The following is a 25,425-nucleotide window of genomic DNA, read 5'->3' as shown; positions in this document are numbered from 1 at the left end:
AAGTGGACAGAAATGGAGGTTGGAGAAAAGGGGGAGGGGCAGGGAAGATCCAAGAAATCTTCAAACCAACATGCCTATCAGTGAGGAAGACCTTCTAGATTCCTCAGAAACAAGCTGCTTCGTGATGCTCCAGGTGGGATCGCATCAGGGCCACAGCCCAAGCTCAACTTGAAATCTTTTGGAAAAATCCCAGTTGGATGGCAGTGAAGGACAACAATGCTCTAGACCGAGAAATAACCCCAGAGTAAAGTGTAACTCTAAATCACTGGCTGCACTGAGATATAATTACATTTATATTTATATATATGTATATATATATATATATATATATGTTATGTACAAAAGACTTTGAGATATCAGGCACCATTAAACCACATTTCCCTCCCCCCTTATAAATGCAACTGTTCAAGTACACTAGGAACAGTTTTAGGGTACACCTGCAGTATAATAGGAAAAGCTTGAGTGGAGAGTCGAAACACAGGATCATAACAGTGAAACGCTGCAACACCTCTGTGAACTCCATTAACCAAATCATGTCATTAAAACATAAAACTACTGCTCCTCAGAATATAAGTTTTAGGGAAAAAAATCCCTAAGTAGTGAACTGTTTTCCATGTGAAGCTCTTAATGGTTCACTTCCTGCCCTGCAATCAAAGGGGACCCAGTGGAGCAGCCTTTGGAAACGTGGCCAGCCTCACCCCCTTGCCACGTGGCGAGGAGAAATCAGACAGAGCTTGGGGTCAAGTGGGAGGGCAGATTTCACTTCTTCCCCTGGAAGAGGTTTTCTGCTCTGGTGCAGTGCTGTACTGCACTCAATTACCTTGTTCTTTATGCTGGGAATCTGTCAATGGAATTCATTTTTTATTTTCATTATTATCATTTATTAACCAAGTATCCCTAAGAAAATTACAGTCTATTTTCTTTTTATATTCAAGCCAACCTCCCCCACCCCTATCCAAACAAAAAGTCTACAACCCAGAATCATTCGCGGATGCTCTTCCAATCTGATAACCTAATTCCTATAACAGCTTCAAATCATTGTCATATTATAGCAATTTTTAAGTTTTTTTTAATTTCCAGGGCTTTCTGCCCATCTCCCCAAGTTTCAGTAGCTATTAGAATAGGATCGTCTGCACATGGAATGTTTGAGAAGTGTGAGACACATGATATACCTTTTTTTTCTTCGAGGGATATGAGATTCTCTCTCTTACATTTTGAAAATATTTCAGGTTGGCAGCCCCTGGGAAAGCGGGGGGGGGGGGGGGGGGGGGGAGGGGAGTCGAGGGTGTCTCGTTTTTTTTGTTTGTTTGATTCTCAAGACCTTATACCAGAGCATTTACAATTCCTTTTGGTCACAGAGGCTGAACTGTGCATAGAATTGGACCACCAAATGCTACCTGTCCCATATGACCCCATAGTTGAGAAAAAGAAAATGTATTTCCTTTACCTTCTAGATGTGCACACAACTAAGTTAGGGTACGTGTTATTTCCCCCTCACCCTCTACGATCAAAAGAAGTCTTGTCTTACCTTTTCAAAGATCCACAAAATAAATATTTTTCTTGGTTCCCACCCCCCCCCGTTATTGCCAAATAATAATTATAATATTAATAATAAACCACAGAGTTCTTAGATGGGAAGAGAAAAAAATGGTTCCGTTGCAATTCTTGGGGGAAAATAAAACAATATTAAAAAAAAAAAAAACACAGAATCACTGTACTTTCTATAAATAAGTGGGTCCTGGGAACGGGGCTGGGTGACAGGCGGGCGGCAGGGCACCCACTATTTGCACACAAACTGGTCCACAATCTCCGTGCACTTCTTGCACTTGACGTAGCAGCACCAGTGGAACTTGCAGTGGCAGCGCTCCGTCTGCACGGTCTTGAACTGGTCATAGCCACGGCCGCAGCACATGAGCTCACAGCCGTCCATGCCCTCAGACGTCTTGTTGCACAGGCGGCCTTGCGTGCCCAGCGAGCCCGTGCTCTCATTGCGTACGCAGTAGTCAGGGCTTGGATCGATGTAGACCAGGTCCTGCGTGGTGGGAGAGTTGAAGCGGCTGTTGACCTGCACCAGCTTGCCTCGGCCATTGAGCCGCATGGCGGCGGCGCTGTCATACTTCTCCTTCAGGGCATCGCCCACCTTCCGGAAATCTGCCAGCTGCAGCCAGCACGTCTTGAGGCTACATGAGCCGGACACCCCGTGGCACTTGCAGGCCACATCAGCCAGGTTGTAAACCGTCTGTGGGGAGATGGGGACAGTCAGTGTACAAACTCACGGAGGAGCCCAGACCCAGGACCCCCTCCACTTTCTACGCGGAGCCATGTTCACCCACTAAACTAGGGGCCCAGCTGTTTCCTCCTCATTCTCCATGACCAGAAGTCTGTGTTGCTTTCTTTCAAAAATCTACAAAATAAATATGTTCTTAGCCCCTCATTATTACACATCATCATAATAAACAACCACAGTTTTTTAATAGGAACAGGAAAAAGATCGTTCCAGTTGCTTCTGGTTTGCAGGAAAACAACATTAGCTGCAACTAATACATCTTGAACACTCATCCCAGAGACTGTGCACAATTGTTGACTTGCACTACCTTCGTTAGTCCCCAGAACCAGCCTGAGGGAAGTGCTGCTATCATCCCCGTCTCACAGAGAAGGAAAGTGAGGCCCAGAGAGGTGAATTACTTACCCAGCTACTGGGAACTAGCGGTGCCAAGATTTGAACCCAGGCAACTGGGCTTCAAGCTCATGCTGAGATATGCCCATAGGCACCTAACTGCCAAGCCCAGGTAGAATCAGGGTTCAAATCTTTATACACTATTCCTACTACTATTATTGCTGTGTGCCAGGCACTGTCATAAAAGCGTCCACACTCTTTATCTCACTAAAGTTATAACTTGGGCTAGGTGAGATGATGGCACAATGGCAGAGAGGATAAGTGGTCTGCACAGGTCACACAGCCAGAATGTGGGAGAAATGGGCCTGGATCTCAGGTATTCTGCCTCCTGCTACAGGAACAATCCCTAGCCCCTGTCCCTACTGCCTAGGTCAAAAGAACCTACCCTGGATCCAGGCAGACATGGGTTCTGTCCTGACTCTGCACCTGAATACAGGCAGCTGGCTTCACCTCTGTGAGCCTCCATTTTCCATCTGTGAAGGGAATTGTTATGGCGCCATCCTCACACCCTGTTACAGGGTGAAATTAGAGGCTGCATGAAAAGTATTTCGCATGCAGGATACAATCAGTAAATCTGGCCTTTCTCCAGGATGACAAGGGCAGGGCAGCTGGGTGCTAATCCCGGGCCCTTGCCCAGTCACCCTGGCCTCCCAGGAGCAGGGCTAAAGGGTCCGGCTCCACAGTACTGTGCCCAGCAGTCCGCGAGGTGGTAGGTACCTATTTATAGCCCTGATGGCCCACAGTTCCTATACCAGTTACCCTCCAGAGTTAGCATGGTATTGGCAGGTTACAGAGGGCCTGTGAGGAACCTGGAGGCTGGAGTGAGTTAGAAGGCTGCTTCCACCCAGAACAGCCACCTTCTTGCTTCAGGATTCAGAAGGGGCTTTCTTAAAAAGGGGCGAAAGTGTATTCCCTCGGCATAAAGAGTTTCAGGCAAACAACTAGTCTGAGGAAGGGTTTTGCAAACTTGTTTAACCTTCACTCCCGTTGAGGAAAACAAAAAAACTAACGTCTCAAGGAGATTCTAATATGATTTCTTGGCACAGTGTCCAAATTCCCTGCCCCACCCCCACTATTCTGAAGAAAAACTGTCTTCTATGTCACCTCATCTGCCAGGATCTAAGCTCAGCTCACTGCCTGAATTATAAAACGCAAGGGGAAAAAAAACAAACAAAAAAAAAACCCTCAATGTAAAAAAAATGCAGATGTTAAATGAAATTATAATATTAGAGGTGCTTTTCCAAGCCTCCAAAATCCCCTCTCTCCACACTTGGAAATCCCTTGACCCACTCTCCTTGGTTACTAAGCCCCCAATGATTTTTCTACATGAGAGAAATCTAAGAGATCCCCCAAAATGGAGGAAAGCACCAAATATGGGCACGATGGGGCCCAGAAGCATCAGCCACATCTCTGTCCTGGAGGCCTGTTTGGTCTGTAGTGCTGGACAGACACACTGCACACAGGGAGTAAAGGATGTGTCCCTGATGAGGACAGGAGCAAGGTCTTCTGGGTTCCCAGAGAGAGCCGGGCTGACGTGCATGGCTTTGGCTTGGCCGCAGTGGGGACAGAGTCCACCCACACTGCAGGCACAGCAGTGGGACACCTGAGAAAGGAGAGGCCACACTCCCTCTGGAGCAATTATCTGACACCTCAGGGCAGCACAGGGAAAATTCTGCAGGGGTCAGTCTTTCCCCTACACCAGCAAATGTTTAACATCAGATTTGAGAAGCTAAATTAGCCAGGATTATCTAGATAATCTTTGCCTTCTCTATGTCTTTTACTTCATAATGTTTAGTAATTATCATTTATCACACACTTCACTACTGCTGACACTAAACTAAGACCTTCGACTGAACCATATGAAGTTGTTCTTTTGTAGGTCAGAAATAGTCAAGTATGGGTAATTTCGTATGGTTCAACGGACTATATGATCCCAGTTAGTCCTCATAATCACCCCAAGAGATAGTTCATGCCATGGCCATTTAACAGATGTGGAAATGTGGGAATTGAGGCTCAGAAACAGAAAGAACTGGATTTTAACCTAGATTTCTCTGATTCCAAAACCTAGAGCCCTTCATCCCTAAGCGGTGATACATGAGTTTAATTTTTAAAAGCGCCTGGCTTATATCTCACTCCATTCATTTTCTTCCATGGCCATGAAATGGTTCTCTAGGCCTCAGTTTCCCAATCTTTAAAATGAGGGTGAGCAACCAGACGGTACTAAGGCTCCTTCCAGTCCTGGATATTTTACTTTGCGATTATCTTCCCTTTTCCTCACCCCAAAATACAGAAGAGTGAAATCTCTGACCAGAAAGTTCCTGGCACCTACCTTGGGTTCTGTGAAAAAATAATGGCCCTGGTTTTCAGTGCTGCCAAAGTTAAGAAAAGTTTTCACCCCTTCACTTTAGAACAGCCATAAAGTGCCATGTGCTTAACCACAGGGGGAAAAAGGGTCTTTTTAACTGTTGTGGAGAAGCAAGCATTTCATATTCCCTACCAGGGCAGAGCAGAATGGAGACACTCAGGAGGGCCTGCCTGCAAGACCGTACTCTCTGGGCACTTGTGTCTCTCTCATCTCTCCAGAGCCACCCACAATTGGCCTGATGGTCAGACTGCTAGGACTGCTGTAGTTTTCCTAGGAAAGCTCTTAAAACAAAACAAAACAAAAGTCCTCAGTCCATCAGGCCTGCTATCTAAAGACATAAGGAGGAGAAAGAAAGGAGGTAAGTCCTGGAAGCTGGAGAGAGGGCATTCTCAGCTGGGCACCTACAGGGATAAAGAACTCCCTCTCCCAAGTTTAAGCCCAACTGCAAACTTGTTCCAGGGAGAAGGGCAAATATTAATATTTTTACTTCTGAGCTGGGCTGGTCATTTGCACTGAGGACTAATTAAAAAGGCAGAGAAAGATCTTTCTTAGGCAATTGCAGGAGCACCTTGGCTGGAACAGGCCACGGCAGGATAATTCACACCCAGGAGGCTTCTGTGGGGTGCATGCCCCCTCTCCAGAAAGGCCTGTGGCCTATGTGTGGGGGCAGGGGTGGGGGGAGGAAAGGAGGGAGAGAGAGAAACAGGAAGAGAGGAAAAGAGACCAGAAAAGATAGAAAGGAAGGTGAAAGCAGAAAGAGAGGGAGACAGAGACACAGAGAGACAAAGGGACAGAATTTACAGAGAGAGGTGGTGGCAGAGGGAGGGACAGAGAAAACAGAAGAGGCCCGGCTTGGCTGGGGGACGAAAGAGAGGGGCAGGAGAGCCGGGGATGGGGGCACGACGAAGGGGGAAGGGGAGGCACTCACCCTTCGGCCAGCCTCATTGTTGTGCAGGTTCATGAGGATGCGAGCACTCTCGTAGGAGCCCTTGGCGTGGATGCGCTCCCGCTCACGCGCGTCCACGAACTCCTTGGCGAAGCGGTAGCCGTAGTCGATGTTGTCGCCGCAACCGCCCCACAGCCAGTCCCGCGGCAGGTCCTTGGGACGCGCCGCGCGGCTGCAGCCACAGGTGGACAGCTCGCCCTCGCGGCACGCGCGGCTCATGGCGTTGACCACGCCCGCGGCACTCACCGCGTATGTGAAGGCCGTCTCGCGGCTGCCTGCGGGAGAGGACGCGGGTCACCTGGGAGAACTGCGGAGGGGACCGGGAGAGCCGACACCCAGCAGCCACTGGCTCGGAGAGGGGAGAAGGGAGGGGCGAGTCTGTTCACACATGTGCTGCTGCCCCAGGCAGAGCCCTCCTTCTAGGATGGAGAACAGAGAGAGCCCCATCCCTAACCTAAGCCCAGGCCCTGCGCCCACCTGGAGGGGAAGCCAAGAGAGACCCCTAAAACACACAGAACAAATGACAAAGGAGTAGCACATCCCTGATCACTCTGCTCTGACATTTCAGAGCAGAAAGGCAGGGCTGGATGCAGTGCTCCATGGATTTTCTCTACAACTCTTTGGAAAATATTGGAAACGTATTTCCAAAAATGCACAAGAAAGACGTCATTGACGGAACACACAGAATTTGGGTAGACTTCCTTACACTCAGTTTGATGTTTGAATTATTTTCATTTTGCGTTACGTATATCGCGGGGGGCATAGAATTTGCTAGGTTTAGAGCCTGGGAAAGTCTGAGGCCCTAGTGGAACCCAGATACTGCAGCAGCCACACTTGTGGCCAGACTAGTTCTAGCCTGGCTTCCCCTCCTCTGCTGAAGTGGTAACCTCTCCTCCTGCCTCCCATGTGCATAATGAAGGATAAGGCTCTGGACTTTCCCAGTGGACGTTTCTATACAGGTTCCTAGAGAGTTGTAAATGAACCTTGCCTCTTCTTCAATCCCAAACTGAGTGGACTGATACTTCTCATTCAGGAAGATGAGCGTCTCCCTTTAAAGCAGCCTGCCTGCTGGCCTTCCATGACACTTCTGCAGATCCCTGACAGCCTGTGCTTCAAAGTGTTAGAATAGTAGCAAGAAGGGAAAAGACTATCTAAAGGGAAAAGAAAAAAAAAGGCTTCTTCCTTCCCCAAACTTGTAAATAATGTATAAACCTAGGGGGAAAACAGTTTTCTCCTTACCTAAAACTTGTAAAGACTACCTCCTTGTAAAATGGTTATATCAGAGCCCTATTTGTAAGGAGAAAAATGGAGGCCATCATACACAGCCTTAATCTCTACTTGTATGGGAAGACATTTCCACATGTAACAAGAAGCCACTTAATAAAAATGTTGTACTATGAGAGAGAAAGGGTTAACACTAAGCCAACTGAAGCTGGGCCTGGGGGTGGTGAGGTGAAGGGGACTTACTTTCCTCAACTGTAAAATAAGGGTATTGATGCCTAAGAGAAAAGGCCCCTTCTGGCACTAAAATCCCTATAGCAGAATCTGTTTCTCCTACACTTAAAGAGCTGGCTAACAATCTTTATTTGGGGGGTGGGGGGGGGGAATGACACAAGAACAGCTGACAACAGAACTCAGCCCCAACCAGAAGGGTCATTCTGCAGGAAGATGGCTACGCCAATTCAAGGACCCAGCAGGCCATCCTTTTCTGGGACTTCTGCTCCACACTTCAATCCACAGCCATTTGTGACCCCCGCCCCCCTTCCAGGAATGGCAATGGTTGCGATTTACCACAGACTTCCCCTCCCACATTTTGAAAAATGAATAACTTGAGACATGTGCTGGGGTTGCAGGAGGATCCAGAAAGTTCCTGTGGGGTGTGACATCTATCTTGCTCAAATTAGAGAGGCAGAGAACATGGGGGGCTGAGGGGGGGGGGAGAGTGGAGAGAAATGACAAGAGCAGACAGATTCTAGGGAGTTGTTTGAGGAGTAACACTGATAACACAGAAAATGCTAGAACCCTGGATGGGAGACGTGTAGAATAAAGAGGTAGCTAGAAGAAGAGGAGATAAACAATCCTCTGGAGATAGAGAAAAATAAGACACTGTCCTGTGAGTATACAGAGCATAAAAGGCCTTTCATACAAAACACAATAATGCTGCTTGTTTCATACGTCTATCTTGAGCATTTCCTTTTTTGCCCGAGAATACAAACCTGGTAGAAGTCTCTAAGCTAATTGGTCACTGCAGGGAAAACGTCAGTTTGAAAAGTGCTCTTTGGCTAATAGCCTGTGGGTATAGTCATCCCGGATGGAATACTGCTGGTTCAGTTACGTTTCCCTCCTTGTAAATCTACATCCTCTCCGAACCTCACACTCCTTAAAAATGGCGCCTTTCTGACATATCTTTTCACAGCATGGAAACAAAGAAGAGACAGAGACAAAAGCTAGAAGAAAGGGTAGCATAATGAAAAATGAGAAAGTTTCCAAAATGAAGAGTGGGCCCTTCATGAGGCGATTGTGTACAGTGCCTCCAAAGCAATTGGCATCCTAGAAAAATGAGTTGAAGGGGGGTTGGAAGTGGCAGCCCGGAGTTTCTCAGACACCGGCCCCATCACAGGGTCAGATTCTCACGGACAAGAATTGCTCTCCATGTCCCTGGTGTACCAAGTACTCTGAAGTAGACACACACACACACACACACACACACACACACACACACACACACACACTACCTTTCAGCCTCAAAGGTGTTGTAAGTTTTCCCTTAGCTCATTCTCTTCAAACATACCCTTAAATAGAAAAGTGAAAGCTAAGGAACTTTCCCACTATTGGGGTTGAGTCCATGTTCCTCCTCTTCCACAAAAAGCTATTCTGGTTTTTCTTCTCTCCAACTCTTTCTTCAATAAATAAAGAAGGGAAGGCCCTGTCAGTGTTCCACCACAAGCCACCCAGCAGCAGCTTTCTTCCTTGAGACCCCAGGCACCTGGGGAACTTTTGGCAAGAGAGATGCAACATGTGCTCTCATCTTCCCAGGACAGCAGCGGACTTGATGATAGCATCTAGGAAGGCTCCCTCAAAGGCTGTCAGAATGTTCCACTCCCACCCACTTCCCATCAACCCAGACTAGTACCACACAGCTGAGGACCAGAGTGTACTAGCAAGGGACAATTAAATATAGGCCTTTATACCAAGGGTTCTGCATATTCCCTGAGGAAGCAGACTCTTTGAATCCTGGACCACATTTTAAATAAATCTCTAGCAGAACTCAAATCCACTTAGCAAATGATAGCTTATTCTGAACATTTTGGCCCAAAACAGGGTACATATGATGACGAGAAGATCTTAAATCAAAGCTGTGTTCCAGTGACTACACAGAAAAACAGTTCAATTGCTGATTTCTTTTCTGGTTACCATCAGAGGTATATGATTTTTGCTAACTCATATAGTTGTGAAAAAGTGGCCCCATAGTTTGAGAGGAGGGCAGTTTAGGGGGAACATATAAAGCAAATGTGGGTAAGGGGGAAGCTGACAACTTACCATCCTGATGTAACTTTTAAAAAGTTTTGACCTCCCTCACAATATCAAAATGCAGGGTAATTAAATATCTACCACACCCCCAGTTAGCCACATAAGGCAGCCTATATTCAGGGAAAACTCCTGTGTTCCTGAAGCTTAACTCCTAAATTCCGATCCCAGTATATACATTAGCACATTTTAATCATTAACAGGAAGGACAAAGCCCTATGAAACTTCGCAGGCTGAGGCTGCAGACCATTTTCCCATTCAATTAGAGGAACGGCTTCCAGTCCTGTATTATTTTAGTTTATGAAGCCGCTTGGCTCAACCATCCACTGACAACTCTTTTTTGTTCTCAATGAATACACTTTTCAGGGTTTTTTAAAAAAGCATTTTATCCATCCGTGACGGATATTAAGCCAACTTTTTTATCTTCAGTCAGTATAAACAGTTAATTGCTTTGATAAATTACTTCTTATTTTAGGAGTCACTGCAGTCATATTAATTATAAGGGCTTGTTTGCATAAAAGTAAAGAGACCTAAAATATTCACACTAGAAAACACACAGGGGACTACATCTGTCAGATAGTACCCTATGCTATTAAAACAAACCAGAGGCAAACTGATTTTTCAAATTCTTTGCCTTTAGCCTAGTTTTAATGCCATCTCCTACCTGAATGGAATAACAAGTTCCACAACACATTTAAAATAAAGAATCGAACTGTGAGTGATACATCTAAAGTCTTTTTTTTTTTTTAAAGTTTCTAGGGTGAGATCTGAAGTATGTGCTTTTATATCAATTGCCTAAATTGCAAATGTCAAATGGATCGCTTCTAATTAAAATTCTTTCTGGAACTAAAAATAAAGCTTTTAACATATATATCTCTATAGCCTCAGGGATTATCTATATTAGGAAAATTAGAACCTTATTCACTTCCAACCTATCCAGCATTCTGAAAGATGACAATTTTTAGTTTGCTTCTTGGGCCATTTGAATTCTGGCTTAAGTTAGGAAACGTCTTACAGTTAAAAGAGTTTTGAAGCTTAAAAGGATATAAATGACTCAGCTCTCCTCATCTACTTTTGAGAAACCAAAATAAGTGTACTGCTTCTATTGTATAAAATGTTTCTTAGAAAAATTAACTGTTAAGAAAAAGGAAGGTATCTTTAATGTTCCCCTCCTGGCTTGGTTAAAGAAGTCCAAAACAAGGTCTAATCAGTGTAGGGACAGGAATTAATACAGGTAGCAATGACAAAAATCCCCTGCTGGAAAATTCCCTCCTTATCAAGCTAGTTAGTAAACACTAAGGATTTTTTCTAGGAGAAAAGTTTATATGTATATTTAAAAATACGTTAAATTGTTTCCTACCTATCTGCATAACCCTGCCAAAAACGGAGGTGTTATCTACGGTGCTGCAGTTCCATCTTCGATGTCGGAATTGATACTGGCATTCTTTGATGCCTGTCTTCGCGCCTTCTCCGATGTACTGCATGTGGTCCTGGTACAAGTGGCATAGTTTCTTCTGTCCTTGAGAAAGTCCCGCCAGTTGGCTGCAGAGAGGCTGTGCTCCTATGATATATACTTCTGACATCTGAACAGGGTTATTCATACCTAGCGACCTGAAACGGGGGTGGGGGGGAGATGTGCATTCAAGATTTACGTGAACTCTCGAGGTGGGCCCCCTGAAAGCATGTCAGCAAGACATAGTTTCAAGCACACAGATGCTTTTTCTCTCCTGCTTGTCCTCATGACAAAGTATGAGAAGGGCTTCATAAAACTCCTCTGTTTCAACTCCACTCAGAAAACGGAGGTATTGTGTAGTCCCCATCCCGTCATCTGGCTCCTCAGAGTTTTACTCCCTTCCTTGCCCCCGCTGCCCTATACCTGAACCAATATTTCTGAAATCCACTCAGAAAGGAGGGAAACAGGAGTTTCAGGGACAAGCCTCTAACCTTAGAGAAGTGACTCACTTTGCCCCACAAATTGGACCGATCTGCCTTGAAAACGTATGAATGCCGAAAGTAGACACAATTAGACTCGGAGAGGAGATAGCAGTTCCTTTTGACTGATGGAAGAACAGTGTGACAAGTATATAGACTGAAGAAAATTCTCCATGCTCTGGACATTTTAAAAGGGTTCCTTATGTGATTGTGAAGGACCCGAGACAGGAGATCCAGTGAACAGAAGTCATGTTTGACAGCCAGAAAAACACTGCTCATTTACAGGGAAAAATATCCAGAACGCCATCAAAAACAATCCCCTGTATATACTGCAGCCTATCTACAAGGCCCTTACCAGAAAGAAACCTACGTTTTAGGGACATCTGACTACTTCAAGTTCACCCTTTTATTTTAAAATTGAATTTCGAGCCCAAATACTTCTCCACAGGGAGTTTAGCTGTCTTTCTAGAACTCTGCCTGCATCGGACCCTGAAGATTCACTACCTCAAGTGACAGGAAGATAAAAGGTGGAACTCACTTTTACTACGCAGAGGTGGCAAAAAGTAAATTTTACAGATAGGCTTACAATTATTAGAGAAGTGAATTTTGGTTCCCTTTTATTACATGATAGGCATACATCTGAACAAGGGCCTCAAAGAAAAGGGTCTAGATTTATAGGTTCTGATTCTTAATGGAGCTAAAGATAAGCTTCACAATATTAGCAAATTAAAAGAAAACTCTGATTTAAAGATATATATACAAGTAAAATGTATTAAATATGTGTGTATTAGATAAATGCACAAACTCAGGACTCAACTTTAAATATTCCAGTATCACACAAATGAATCTTTAAAAAAAAAATAAAACAAAATATGCACATAGAATGAACTTACCACCAAGAATTGGCTTCTATTACAACCTGGGCGAAGGAGAAAAATATGGCCAAAGCCATTAGGAAGAACTTGGAAGACATTGTACTTCCAGCCATCCCCAAAGCAACTCCTGGGCTTAATATTCCAATCGACTTCTGGAGAGGGAAGAAAGGAGCAGATGTTTATTGCCTCTCAGATAATTTTCAAGCATACAAGTTTAAACAACGGAAGCATCCGGGTCTCTGAAGTTTACTGTTGATTGACTGCGCTTCTCCTCCGTGAGTTTTTTGATGGCAAGATATAGGCAGTTTCTTTTTCCAAATTAATCCACCCACGCAACCTCACCAGGAAATCTGATTTCGCTGGGATCCTGCGCGCGGGGCACGCCAGCGATTACAAACATGTCTCAATGCTGTTGAGTCAAAGCCCCGGTGCCAGGCGCTGCCTCCTTCCTGCTCGCTCGAGTCCCGCACCCCCTCGCTCCCCTCTAGTTCACGCTGTGCTCGGTCCCTCCACGGGAATTCACTTGGGAACCCGCCGCCACCCTCGTCCTCTCCCCGACCTGGGCCGAGCAACAAGTGGAGCCAGAATTAATTCCATGGGCGAGAGGAGCGCGAAGGCGAGTGGAGCGCGCCGCCGCCGCTGGCTGCGGAGGAGGCGGGGTGGCCCGGCGCGGGGGTGGTGGGTGGGGGCAGGACGCGGGAGGGAAGGGCAGGGGGTGGGGGGCGAGGCCCCGGGGAGCAGCGCGCGCGAAAGTGCCCAGCTGGGAAATGCAGCTCTGAATTAACATCGTATGTTTCATAATCAGTTTGCGGGCCTCTTTGGGAGAAGCTACTTCCAGAGGGGGAAGGGCAGCCTGGGTTTCCTTAGGACTTTCTTCAGCCAGATTAGAGTGGGGAGATGGAGATGGCGGGGGGCGCACAGGAGTCAATGCGGACAGAGATCTCTCCCAACCAAGGAATCCAGAAAACAGTGCGCTCCTCTGCCTGCGGCCTCTTCCTCGGACTCAGTGTACCCCAGAGAAGGGATGGCACCCCAGAGGAAAGAAGGGAGGCCAGGTCCCGCTGTACTTGGAGAGGATCCCGTCCCTGCTCTCCCCACACTCTTCCTCCAAATTCTGTTTTTTCACTCTCCCTCCCGCCCCTCCCTTCCCCACTCCTGGCAGCTGCCACGGAGAAAGGGGAAAGGAAGCCAAGGGGGACTCCAGTTTCCTTTGGTCCTAGTCTGGAGTTGTCTGCCACTTCGCCATCATGGCTCTGTGAGCCTGGCGTTGGAACACCGTCACCCCAACCTCCAGCCCAATTCAGACTCGGTTCGGTCAATCCCGAACGGTGAGGGTGCAGGGTCGAGGCCAGAGCTGGTGAGAGCGAGCCCCCGACGGGACCAGAGATGCGCTGGCTCCCGCGCCGCGGCTGAGCCCCTGGATTTCAGGGCGCAGAAGGCCGGGCGGCGAAGGTTCCCGTCGTCAAGAATTTCGGGGCAGGGGCGGCCTTGGAAGTTTCCGTGGCCGTTTCTCCCCACTGGTGACTTCTCCACCTGTCCGCGGCGAAGGAACAAGGTGGTGGCGGGTGCGGGTGGGAGGAGCAGGTTTCCAAAACTCTCCTTTTACATCTCTGATAAGTGTAACCCGGCCGCGCAGCACCTCCCGCAGCTCCTGATGGAGCCCCTTCCTCGGGAAAGGAAAGGTGAGCCTCCTCCAGGAGGCGGAAGGGCCTGGCCTGGAACCTGCGCCGTAAATGGACTAATGCGACCTAGACAGCTGTGGAGACGCGAAGGGGCTCGGGAGCTTGCCGTGGCTTTTCCCTGCCAGTCGCCCCTTTGGCCCGGACACCTCGGGGCTTCTCCGACAGGAAATGCTTATGTGGTCCCCAGTGCCGGCTAACCAGGGCTCCGCGCCCGTGGCCCACTCGTCCCCCAAACGCCGCAAAGCTGGGGGTGCATTCCGGAGAATAGAAACCTGGGGTTTCCCCAGCCTAGGAGAGAAATGGCTTGGTCTCCCTCCCCACCCCCGCCCGAAGTGTCAAGTTTCCTCCAGGGGAGGGGGTGGGCTGCGAGGTTTCCTTCGCGCGCAGTCCAAGACGCAAAGTCGACTCTCCCCATAGGCGGCCAAGGCCGCGCACGCACACACTCATGCACACTCACACTCATGCACTTTCACACACTAACACGCGTGCACAGATACACTCGCTTCGGTGTGCTTCCGAGACGACGGCGCAGATCGTTGTCCGCCGCGCGCTCTTTCCGAGCTTCCCGACGGGCGGGGCGCGGGGCGGGGCGCCGGCAGCGGAGAAATTGATAACAGATTCCGCGGATTACAGCGGATCTCTTTGTTAGAGGCGAAGCCACACAAACCGAGCCCACTTTAGGCCTGACGACCCCGGGGAAAGTCCACCCGATCCCAGAGCGAGGGCCAACTGGGAGCGGGCCATTGGGTCTCCGCGGCAGGGGTCTCCCCAACTGCAGACTGGGGGTAGGCCCGAGGTGTCCCCGAGGGGATCCGCAGGAGAGCCCCGCCAGTCGAGTCTCCACTTAACCTCGCGCGCTTGCCCGGAAACACCTTGGCCCTCTTCCCACTCCAAACACCGCTCAACCCAGAAAAGGCCTCACAAGTTTGAAATATTGAAGGAACCCACAGCGAACTCACTAATAAATACATTGACTTTGGGGTAAACATCCCTGCCTTGTCTACCAAGAGATGTGATCCGAAAAGACAGTACTAAGTGAGACCTCTCCGGAGACCGTCATACTGAGGGTAAAACAAAAGTTCTAAGCAGAAGCTGAGTTTTCCAAAGAACGGACTAAATGTATTCGAACACTTCCAGGGCCCCGGGAAGCCGACTTTTGTAAGGATTTTAGCAATCTGTTTCTTCCGTGCGATGGGGAGGGTGCATTTGAGAGGTTCAAGCACAGGGGAAGGTGAAGTTAGGTGCACGGCGTTCGCGCGCCCTAGTTTCTAGCCCAGAGCAGCTCCGCATAGTAGTGGCTGCGCATTGTCTCCTCCAAAGTCTTCGCATTGGATTAAAGGTGTTCCTAACTTTTATTTTTTTAATCAACTGGGGTGTGGGCCAGGAGTGATGAGGGGTAGGAGAGGGGAAACTGTCGCGCTAGTTAGAGGATGTTGGCGGACGACAAAGTATCGGAACGCGCGCGCAAACTCACGCAGCACCCAAGTTCCCCGCCCGCCGCCCCTAAAGAGAAATTCCACAAAGGCAGGGAGAAGATCCTCGGCCTCACTCGGTCTAGTCTGGGCAGCCCCTTCCACCAGGCTCTTTGTGTCCAGCACCCACCACCCACTCCCACCCCCGCCCCACCAAGTCCGGGAGTGGAAATGATGAGGGATACCTATTAGGAGGAAGTGAGTTTGACCTGGGCTCACGGTGGTGAAAAGTGTAGGAAACTCCAAGAATTTGCAGCTCTTGGTGGGAAGAAATTTTCTTTTCCCCATTAGGCTCTCTTCCCAAAGCATGGAGAGATATGGGGGGAAAATTCAGGAGAAAAACACGGTTGCAGCCACAAAGTTGGGCTGCCCTGCCTCGAGGAACGCCGAGAGAAGTGGGAGGGGATGATGAAAGATGAGCGGGCCAAGGCCCACAGGAGGTCCGCTTTGGGGGAGCAGACAAGGAGACACTGCTCCCCTATGCCTCTAGCCTGGGGGGTGGGATGTTTCCACAGCGTTGTGTGGGGGTGGGATGGGGTGGAGAAAAGGTGCAGGGAGCTCCTCGAGCCCAAATCGGTTCAAGGAACGTGAGCAACCTTTGGTTGCCCCTATTTAGAACAGACAGCAACTCCAGTAACGGGGTCTCCAAGGGAGAAACAGTGGCCAAGTCTGGTTGTGTTCCCTGCCTCCCCTCGTCCATCCCCCAGACTAGGTTCTTCAGACTGCAAGTTCTCTCTCTCTCTCTCTCTCTCTCTCTCTCTCTCTCTCTCTCTCTCTCTCTCTCTCTCTCTCTCACCACGCTTCTACCTTCTCACACAGAATGTCTAACTCAGCACAGGCTCTCAAGTTTGTCCAGAGAAACAGCAGTGTCCGGTGAAAGGAGAAAGAAAATTAAAGATCAGTTCAACCCCCACTCTTCAGAGGTAGTTTCAGTTACACTTTTTAATAGACGAAGAAACTGGGGGCAAGAAAGAGAAAGAAACACTTGTTCTCGATTACAGAGAAAATTGGTGAGAGCGCCAAGGCCAGACCTGACTCTTGTTCTTAGCCCTGGAGAAGAGGTACCAAACCTTCCTCCACTCGCCCGAGCCCCACTTGATGGGTCGGACCCAAGGCCCCTTCAGTGCTGCAGCGGGGGCGCAGAGTAGCTCGTCCTCTGTGGCCTCGGAGCGGCCCTCTCGGGAGAGTGGGACCTGGAGGTCTGGAAGGATGTGCGCAGCCAGAGGTTGGAGCTAGAGACGAACAGCGAGCGACCCGCTCGCCCCAAAGAACCGACTCCGAGGCGTCCTACCTCAAGGCAGCCAACAGGGGGCAGCCGGCACCGCACGGCGAGGATTTAAAGGCAGAGAGGGAAGAGCTGAGCTCCGCGCGCACGGTGCTAACCCCTTGTGCACCGGAGCGCTCGGATTAACGGAGGGAAAAGGCAAGAGAGACTTTAGGGTCGGGACTTTGGAGTGGGGGTCCTCCTTTGTGCGGGACTGTGCGAGACTTAGGCTAGTATTCCCAAGACCCGAGAACAACTGACCCTTCATCACCTCCCTCGCGCACCCCATACACGCAGAGCACAAATCCACACACTCGGATACACACCATTTCCACTGTCTCTCCATCGCTTGTGCGCTCTCAGTATTGCCCTCTCGGAACTCCCTTGGCAGAGGCCATCTAGAAATTAAATCTCCGCACCTGGCTGGAGCAGCAGTGAACTTGGTAGGGCAGGGGCTGAGGAGGTGCGATCCCACTGCTGGGTGCAAGTGACTTCCAAACCGCAAGTTGTCCATTTAAAGACGAGCAGAGAAGGGGGCCCCCGATGCCAGACTGGGTTTTAAAAGAAAAACAAGGCCGCGGGGTCTCCAGGTTTAGTTTTTCTTTTTAACCTTTTTTGGTGTGTTTTTTTTTTCTGGAGTTGTTTGCTTTTAGGAAACATCCTAATTCCAACTCCAACCTTATTTTCTAGAAAGCTGAAAATGGGAGAGATTCAAGAAAAATGAAAGTAAGGATAGAAGCTTGGAGAACAGAGAGAGGAAAAGTTGTTTGGAAAATAGCAAGTTATACTGTAGGAAGAAATGTTAACTTTTCTTAAAAGTGAACTCTCAGTGACCCTTGGAGTGTGTGACTCGCCTTTAACATACAACTGACAATTAAAACAAACAAGAGTTCACAAACTGCCCCCCGCCCGCTCTCCCAAAGCGGAGGCCCAAATGTTTCCAAAGGACTAGGCAGATTCCGCGCAGGGGGCCGGGGCGCGCTTTCCCGGCGGACAGGATTAGAGCCACCACCGCCAGCACTCCCCGCCCCCATCACCGCTGCTAAGTGCCCGAGCTCACCCAGTGGCGGCTAATAATGCTAATAACGCGACCCTGCTCCCCGCGTCGGGGTGCGCGCTGGCCCCCCCGCCAGGCACTCTTAAAGGCGCAGGGCCTGCAGCCCTAGGGTTCCCCCGCCACGACAAGCCTGCAACCTGGCCTCTGGCTGCAGAGGGCAGGGGGTGCGCTGCTCTGGGGTAGTCGGCTCCGAGCCCGGCTTCCCGGTCTCTCAACTGAGGACTCCCCTTCCCCTTTCCAGGCCCTGGCCACACACCTTCTCGGTGCCCCACGCAGTGGGCGCTTGGTAAATATTTGTTGAATTGAATCATTACCCTGTTACTGAAATATACATAATAAATTACACTCGAGTTTCTCAGGGCAAAAGTAAAGTCGTCCGTGAACAGCACTCAGTTTTTCTGCCCTGGCTCTTCCCCACTTTTTCTCCAAAGTCCAAAAAGTTTGCAGAACGTTTGGTGGGACAAGCAGGTCTCCCGGGAGACAGAGGCAGTGCGCAGGGGATAGGGGACGAAGGGGTACGGGTCCCTGCCAGCTCCGCGGGAGTTCCAGCTTCTCGAAGCAGGAGGAGAAATGGAGGTATAAGAAAAGGTGTGTTTGTGTGTGTGTGTGTGGGGGGGGGGTCAGTTAACTTCCAAAAGAAAAAAAAAGTAAAGGAAAAAAGTGGCGAGCGTCTGCGGCGCTCAGAACACCTACCTTCATGGCGAGGGGGAGGGGGCCGGGGAGGAAGTCGCCACCAAAGCAAGGGCAGCGGAGGAATCCAAGCGGAGCGGCCGGGTTAAGCCTGGGGGTACAATCCTGCGCAGAGCTGCGGACTCCACCTGGACGCGTCTGGCAGGCGCGGGGAATCCGAGGCGAAGCGGTCGCTGGACCCGGAGTCTGGGGACCTGAGCCGGAGCAGGGCTGGGATGCGCCCGGGAACCGAGGGGGCGCGGAAGCCCGCCAGCCAGCCACAGGGACAGGGCCTGGCCGACGCGCAACAAGGGAGCCGCGGGTCCGGCGAGGGCGCGCAGGCGACTGTTCCGCGGCGAGGCGCTCCCTCTCCAACGTCCATCAGCGACGGCGGTAATTAGGGCTTTCCAACCCCAAATGTGGGCGTGATTGTGCAAAAGACTTTACAACAAATAATAAAAAAAATTCTTCACAAGAGGGTGAAAAAAAATGCCCCACTACTCAACTCTGGCCTGGGGCGAAAGGGGGGGGGTGATCCGTGCGCCCAGGTGCCCCCAGTTCATTCACACCACGGATTCTGCAAACTCCCGGCGGCTCACGCCTCCTGATCTCCAGCTCCTCCTCTCAAAGTCTGTGGCCGAAACGTCTGCTTCCAGGCGCTGACCCTGCGGCCGCGAGTGAGTGTGTGGATGTCTGTGTACACACACAGACACACAGACACACACCCACACACGCCCACACCTCCCCCCCACACACACACACTGCAGCTTTGGGGCCACAGAACAATCAGGCGCGCAAAGCTTTTTCTCCGGGAGATGCCGCTGAAAACGCACAAGTCGCCATCCGAGCTGTAAGAGTCAGCGCCAACTTTTGTCCTTTCATTTTAGGGTTTGGCAAAAAGGGGGCGCAAAATGGGTAGAAGTCGTCCCCGGACGTTCTGTTGCGCGGTGGTTTCGGGGGGCGATTGCCCCAGGGGAGACACGGACTCCCCCCTCCCCACCTCCTCTTTCTCTCTTCGGGTTAATCCCCCTCTTTCCCCCGCCTTTGCAGGGCGCCGGACGCCAAGAAGCGAGGGCACCGAGGGCGTGGGGCTGGGGAGGGGCGAGGGGATCCGTGGCGGTTGTTCAGCTCCGGAGGTCCATGGCCGGCGCGGCTGCCCACCTCCTCGTTTGGCGCCCGGGCCCCAGGGGCGGGAGAGAGAGCCGGCGGGCGGCCGAGGGCACGGCGGCGGCGGCGGCGGCGGGAGGAGCTCGCTGGGCAGCGGCCGCACCGAACCGGACTCTGGACGGCGGAGGCGGCGCCTTGGAGTTTGCAGCAGCCTTCCACACGATCCTGTGCCCCGCAGACAGACTGACCGACCGCAGCGACCGCGTCCCCCCCACCCACCCCCGGCCCTCCTGGCCAACTGCCTCTCTCCCTCTCTCCCTCCCTCTCTCCGGAATCCTCTTTCCCCTGGTGTTCTCCGAGGGGAAAAAAAAAAAAATTAAGTTGCAGAACCAAAGGCTGCTGAAACGAGAGAGGGAAGAGGGGGAGAGGGGGGGGGAAAAAACACAACTCCACTTTGCCTATGCGCATGCGTGTTGAGTCCGGCCTATGACAAACTCCGCAGGATTTTAAAGCCGTACCACGGGCTGGGGTGCAGGGGGGCGGGATACACTCCCGGCTCGAGCCCCCTTCTCTCAGCTCCCCATCCCCCCAGGCATCTGCCCAAAGAGTAAGGTCCACTCCGCAGCCGCTGCTTGCACGCCGCCCGACTCCGCGCTCCTTCCAAAGCCGCCGACCCGCGGGAGGCTGAACCCCAACTTCCCAGGCTGGATCCCTTCGCTCGCCTGTCCCAAGCCGCTTCCACTGGAGCTGCACCGGGGCTGCTGCTCCGGCACGGAACATCTTGGAGGACCTCCTCCCCATTCTTACCCGTGGGGGAGGGTCCCTACGCCCTTGGGCTGGAGAATAGGGTAGGCGCACACATCCTGCAAAGCCCCCAGTGTAGTAGATTGGGTACTGGGGTGCGTGATTCAGCATCTGACTGCGACCCAGCGTATCCAGATGCGACTCGTGATCTTGCCGGGTGGATCTTGTCCGGTGCCCTCAGGTGAGAAGCCTGCGAAGTTCGGCAAAACAGGGTTTCTGGCACTGGAAATTCTAGACAATTCCAGACACCTGTGGTTGTTGGGACTCAGGCGGGGCGGGGTTGGTGGATGCGTGCCCCCCACCTGCAGCCCGCCAAGCAGTGCCTCAAACTACAGCGCAATTTTTGTTCTCGATCCTCCCCCATTCTCCAGACATTCCAGGTAGAAGACACACACACACACACACACACACACACACACACTTCCCGACAGTCATCTGGCATGCACTTGACCTTAGGTGCAAAATCCGTAGCCTGGGGTACTTCAGGGTGGTGGCTGTTTTGTTCTGTTTTATTACTTCCGTACCCCAATCCTACCTCTGGCTGACCACCCCAGAGTGCGCAGGGAGAGGTTCTGGCGACGCTCTCCCACCTTTCGAAATCCTTTCCTGACCCTTACTTGTCCCAGTCGACCGGACCACTCGCCAGCCCTGGCTGGCTTCCTTTGCCTGGTGTACCAAAACGGCAAGTGTGGGTTTCCCGTGAACTACAAGAGATGTCCTTGTTCCCGCGGGGCTTGCTTGCTTGCTCCGGGGGCACAGGCAGCCTTAGAGAGAGGAGCCCATGGTTATCAAAGATCCCCTCGGGACATCTTTCCTTCACCTCCGGAATCCACTTTCCCCTCACCCCCTCTAGGCCTCAGCCACTTAACTACCTGTGGGCATTTCGGAGTTTTCCAGTCTAGCTTGAGATTTGCCCGTGGCAGGCAAGTGTCTAAACAAGAGGGGTCGCTGCCTGGGCGCATGGACCCTGGGCGGTTTCCTCTCTCCACTCCGTTTTGCCTGGCCACTGCAGCCTGGGATTCTCCTGGCTAGGGAGGCACGTGTGCCTCTGGGCAGGCGCCTTAGTGATGCCTCTTGGCGTCCATTCCTCAACCGCATGTGGAGGCACTGAGAAATGGCAGGAAATGAGTTGGCTGAGAATGCAGCAGCTCCCAAAGGGTGCTGAAGCCACTGGGCACCTGGGTGCCCAGAGGCAGTAAGCTTCGATGATCCAATTGCCAGGAAGGAAAAGGCTGTTAGCCTAAGAATTTGCTTGTCCATATAGCCAGTCCAGAAACACTGGCTACCCACCCACAACCCCCCCCTTGTTTTTGAATCGCAATATTCTGAATTATCTGGATAATTTCCTGTTTCTCTCCAATGACCTTTGCTTGTTTGTGTAGACAGAGCCCCAACAGTTTTATTTCTTGCTTTGCTGTCTCTCCTCTAGTGGGAGGTGTTTTTTAGTAGTGGTTAAGAGTGAGAACTCTAACGTCTGGAGTTCCGATCCCCTCTCTGCCACTTTCTAGCTGTGAAACCTTGAACAAGGCATTTAGCCTCTCCACGCTGTAGAATCCTCTTAAGCACACACATACAACAATAACAAAACAAATGAAAAACAGACATATAATCATCTATTATACAACAAAGAAAAGCAGAAATATAATGACTACCTGGTAGGGGTGCAGTGAAAATGGAAAGGATGACCTTAAAACTCAGGGATGTGGCGAGAATGCACAGTAATGATCATGGATCACTTAGGGTGGGTCAGGCCGGTACTGGGCTTTCAGTACCTGCTCTTCCATAAAAAGTAGCTCTGAAAACACGTTTTTAAACTCCGTTGGTGTTAAACTAGACCTCCTGTGACAAGACCACTTATAGTCTTAATATATCCCTGTTGAGTGAATGTTCATACTTTTCACAGAAGAAATATGAACGGGGTTGCATTACTGGGTACTTCCCCAGACCTCACTGGGGCTGTTTGTAAACTCAGTAATCATATGCCCTATTTTTATCTTTCAAACAAATTCCAAAATTTCCGACAAACCTATCTGGCCCCAAGGACTTCAGATGAAGGACTGTGCATTTTATCTGATGGTATTAATAATGGGTGTGCTGAGATTACACCCCATGAGGATGCAGTGAGCTCTGTGATAGTGTTTTCATGGCTTGTAACCCCAATGCTCAGAGCAAGCTGGCACTTAGTAGGTACTCAATATCTGTTGAATGACCAAATGAATGCATGCATGGATGAAAGGATTATTTCCAGAGAAAAATGTCAGGGGGAACCAACAGGAAATCTACTTTGAGCCTTCCGTTGAGGGTGCTGCTCTGGAAAGCCAGGCTCAGTTGCACGAGCCAGTCCCACTGTGGGTGTTGGTTGATTTGGCTGGGTGATGAGCAGACAGTGTGAAGGAGGAAGTCAATGCCTCTCCATCTCCATCTTCAAAGGTCCTTGTTCCACAGAACTCCAGTTTGTGGAATTCCAGCTTTCCCCTTACAACTGTGTGTGCATTTGGGTGTATGTACTCAGATTGAGTCATCTGCAGACACACTGGCAAGGCATCACCATGCTCCACTCATTAAAAATGCTTTTGAGTCTATGGAACAAATAAATCAATATTTTTGGCTGCTGTCCCAACAGGGTTATTTCACAAAACAGAGTGCAAGATAAGGAATTTATGAACATCTCATCCCTGTGCCGCCTTTCCCAGTGGGAGAAAGCAGGGCCTGGGCTGACATTCTGGGAAAATCTACCCCCCCGCCCCTGTTTTATACCAGGCAAATAATATTTTATGACCCTGGGTTTATGGTGGTGTTTTAATGATCCGCTGTAGAAAGCGGTTTTCTCTCCAGTCAGAATTTGTCAAGAAAGGCTGGCGGCCATAAAAAAGGGATGGGTCCCAGGGACAAACAGTCTCCATCTTCTGAAATAAACTAATAAAGAGCCCCAAAATGTTTACTCCTTCACCTCAGAGTCAAGACCAGCCAGGCTGCCTGTGAGTGCCCCCCACACACACCCCGTGGGGGGAGGGGGGAGCACTAAACAGGACAAGAGGCTGAAAGTGGTCAGGGGCTTCCTCACCACCACATGGCCACAGTCAAAGTAATACCATCATATTGTGTGGCCACTGGCCACTGGCCTGGCGGGGACAGAGGCTCCCTTGAGTTTAAAGGACAGTTTTGGACACTGAACTGACTCAAGGAGGCTCCTTGAAAATTGAGCTCTCCTTGCACTGGGCCTAATCACGGTGACCTCCTCACTTAGAGTCCTCTTTATTTTTATTGTAGAGTGCTTTTTTTTGGGGGGGGGGCGAATGGATGCTTTGATTTTTTGTGTTTTAAGGGAAATCAGGCTCAAAGAGACCTGAGTCTGAATCCCAGCTCAGCCTCTTACTGACTGAGTGACCCTACAGGTGTCACTTCCCCTTCTGAGCCTTGATTTCCTCACCTGTAAAGTGGACTATATTAGGGATGTTCTAACAATTGAGGTAATATATGGAAGGCTTTGGTCCAACCTCTGTTTGCGGCAGTAGCTGCAGTGATTTTTTTCAACACTAAGAATAGTCTTTCCCTGGGTCCTGGGTAAAATCTGGAGACAAATGAGTTTCCCGAGGAGGGTGGGGGCAGAGGTCCCAGAAAAGGTGAGAAATGTGGGAGGCAATTATAACATTATTTGCCATGTCTGCATGACAGAATTCAATTAGGATGAGGCCAAAAAGTGCTGAGATAATGAGTGTTACCTAATAATAATAATAATTGCTGGTAATATTTATTGAGCTCTTACTATGTGCCAGATGCCAGCCGCTGTGTGAATAATTTATATTCATTGCTTTGTTTCCTCCCTACTATTTCTTGAGGTAAATCCTTCTGTTATCCACACAACATGGAGAAAAGGAAAGGTTCAAAGAGATCACAATTTCTATAAACCCAAGGTGTTTTAGTGTTCAAACCCAAGAGTTTGAACCCTAGTAATCTGATTCTGAATAACAGAGGCTTGCCCGCCATACTTTATCTAAAGCCAAAACTATTTTTGGAAAAGCGTTTGCTTCGTTCTCCCAATGTGCCCACACTTTCCCCCTTGGCCTCTCCTACTACACAAGGCTTACCTTAAGTGGCAAGAGTCTTTCCGGAAAGCTTCTGATTCACTCCACTAAGCACCAAACATGCGTACCACCAGAATCAGCCACACCAGGAAAGCCTGATTCAGGTCCAATGCAGTGGCGCTGTAAAACATTTGTCCTTATTTCATTAATTGGCTTACTATGAAGGCACGACTTCCCTGCCTTCATTTCACCACGACAGTCAGGAACCATAGCAACCGGACTCAGCCATCCACCTGGAATTCGGACCTGCTCTCTGAAAAGGGCTGGGTCTGGTGCTCCTCCTGTGTTATCCCTGATGAGGACATGAAGGTTCGCTCCCCCCAGTGCAGCTCAGATCACATCATCCCCCCACTTAAAGTCCTTCAGGGACTTCCCAGTTTACCAGAGAAAGCCTAACCAACTTAACCTGCCTGCAAGGCTCATCAGAATGCATTCTTTGCATTTGCTGTTTCCTCTGCCCAAAACGCTGCTCACTCCATTTAGGTCAGCATCTTAAGTACATATTACCTTAATGCAGCCCCAGTTCTCCCTGCCAATGATTCTCTGTATGATTTTCTTCTTTCCTCGTGATCTAAAATTATCGTATTTCATTTGCATGCATGTTTATTTACTTGTTTCTGTTTCCCTCACTAATATGTAAGCACCAGGAGGCAGAGATCTCATCTTTCTTGTTCAGTGACTGGCACAGAGAAAGTGCTCAGAATCAATGAATGAATGAATGATCATGCCCCTATAGCCACCTAATGCCCAAGCAAGGGTTTGAACTTTGCTAATCTGACTCTAAATAACAGACACTTAACCAACATACTTTATCTACGTATACATAAAGAAAAAAAACTATTTTTGAAAAGATGCTTCCCTTGTTCTTGTAATGTGTCCACCCTTTTCCCCGTGGTCTCTCCCACATATGGCTTACCTTAAGTGAATGGAGTCTGATAAGAGAAACAGTTTTCCTCTAAAGA

General features: G+C 49.7%; 1 protein-coding gene across 2 annotated transcripts; it reads right to left on the bottom strand.

Moving 5' to 3' along the window:
• Positions 1 to 849: 849 nt before the first annotated feature.
• On the bottom strand, positions 850 to 19,080 carry WNT5A (Wnt family member 5A; the record flags this gene model as incomplete). Of its 2 annotated transcripts, none has more annotated exons than XM_081071924.1 (5): positions 850 to 2,239; positions 5,971 to 6,263; positions 10,877 to 11,127; positions 12,342 to 12,475; positions 18,492 to 19,080. In XM_081071924.1, 5 exons carry the CDS (start codon positions 18,495 to 18,497, stop codon positions 1,781 to 1,783), a joined length of 1,143 nt encoding a protein of 380 aa, XP_080928050.1. In that variant the 3' UTR covers positions 850 to 1,780. The 2 variants fall into 2 exon arrangements, with proteins under 2 accessions (XP_080928050.1, XP_080928051.1); XM_081071925.1 differs by lacking the exon at positions 18,492 to 19,080 and adding an exon at positions 12,883 to 13,122.
• Positions 19,081 to 25,425: the final 6,345 nt, after the last annotated feature.

This window comes from Rhinolophus hipposideros (assembly GCF_964194185.1).
Source record: "Rhinolophus hipposideros genome assembly, chromosome: 14".
NCBI classification, from domain to species: domain Eukaryota; kingdom Metazoa; phylum Chordata; class Mammalia; order Chiroptera; family Rhinolophidae; genus Rhinolophus; species Rhinolophus hipposideros.
The sequence above is the reverse complement of the archived record's forward strand: the minus strand, read 5'-3'. Positions and strand labels throughout refer to the sequence as shown.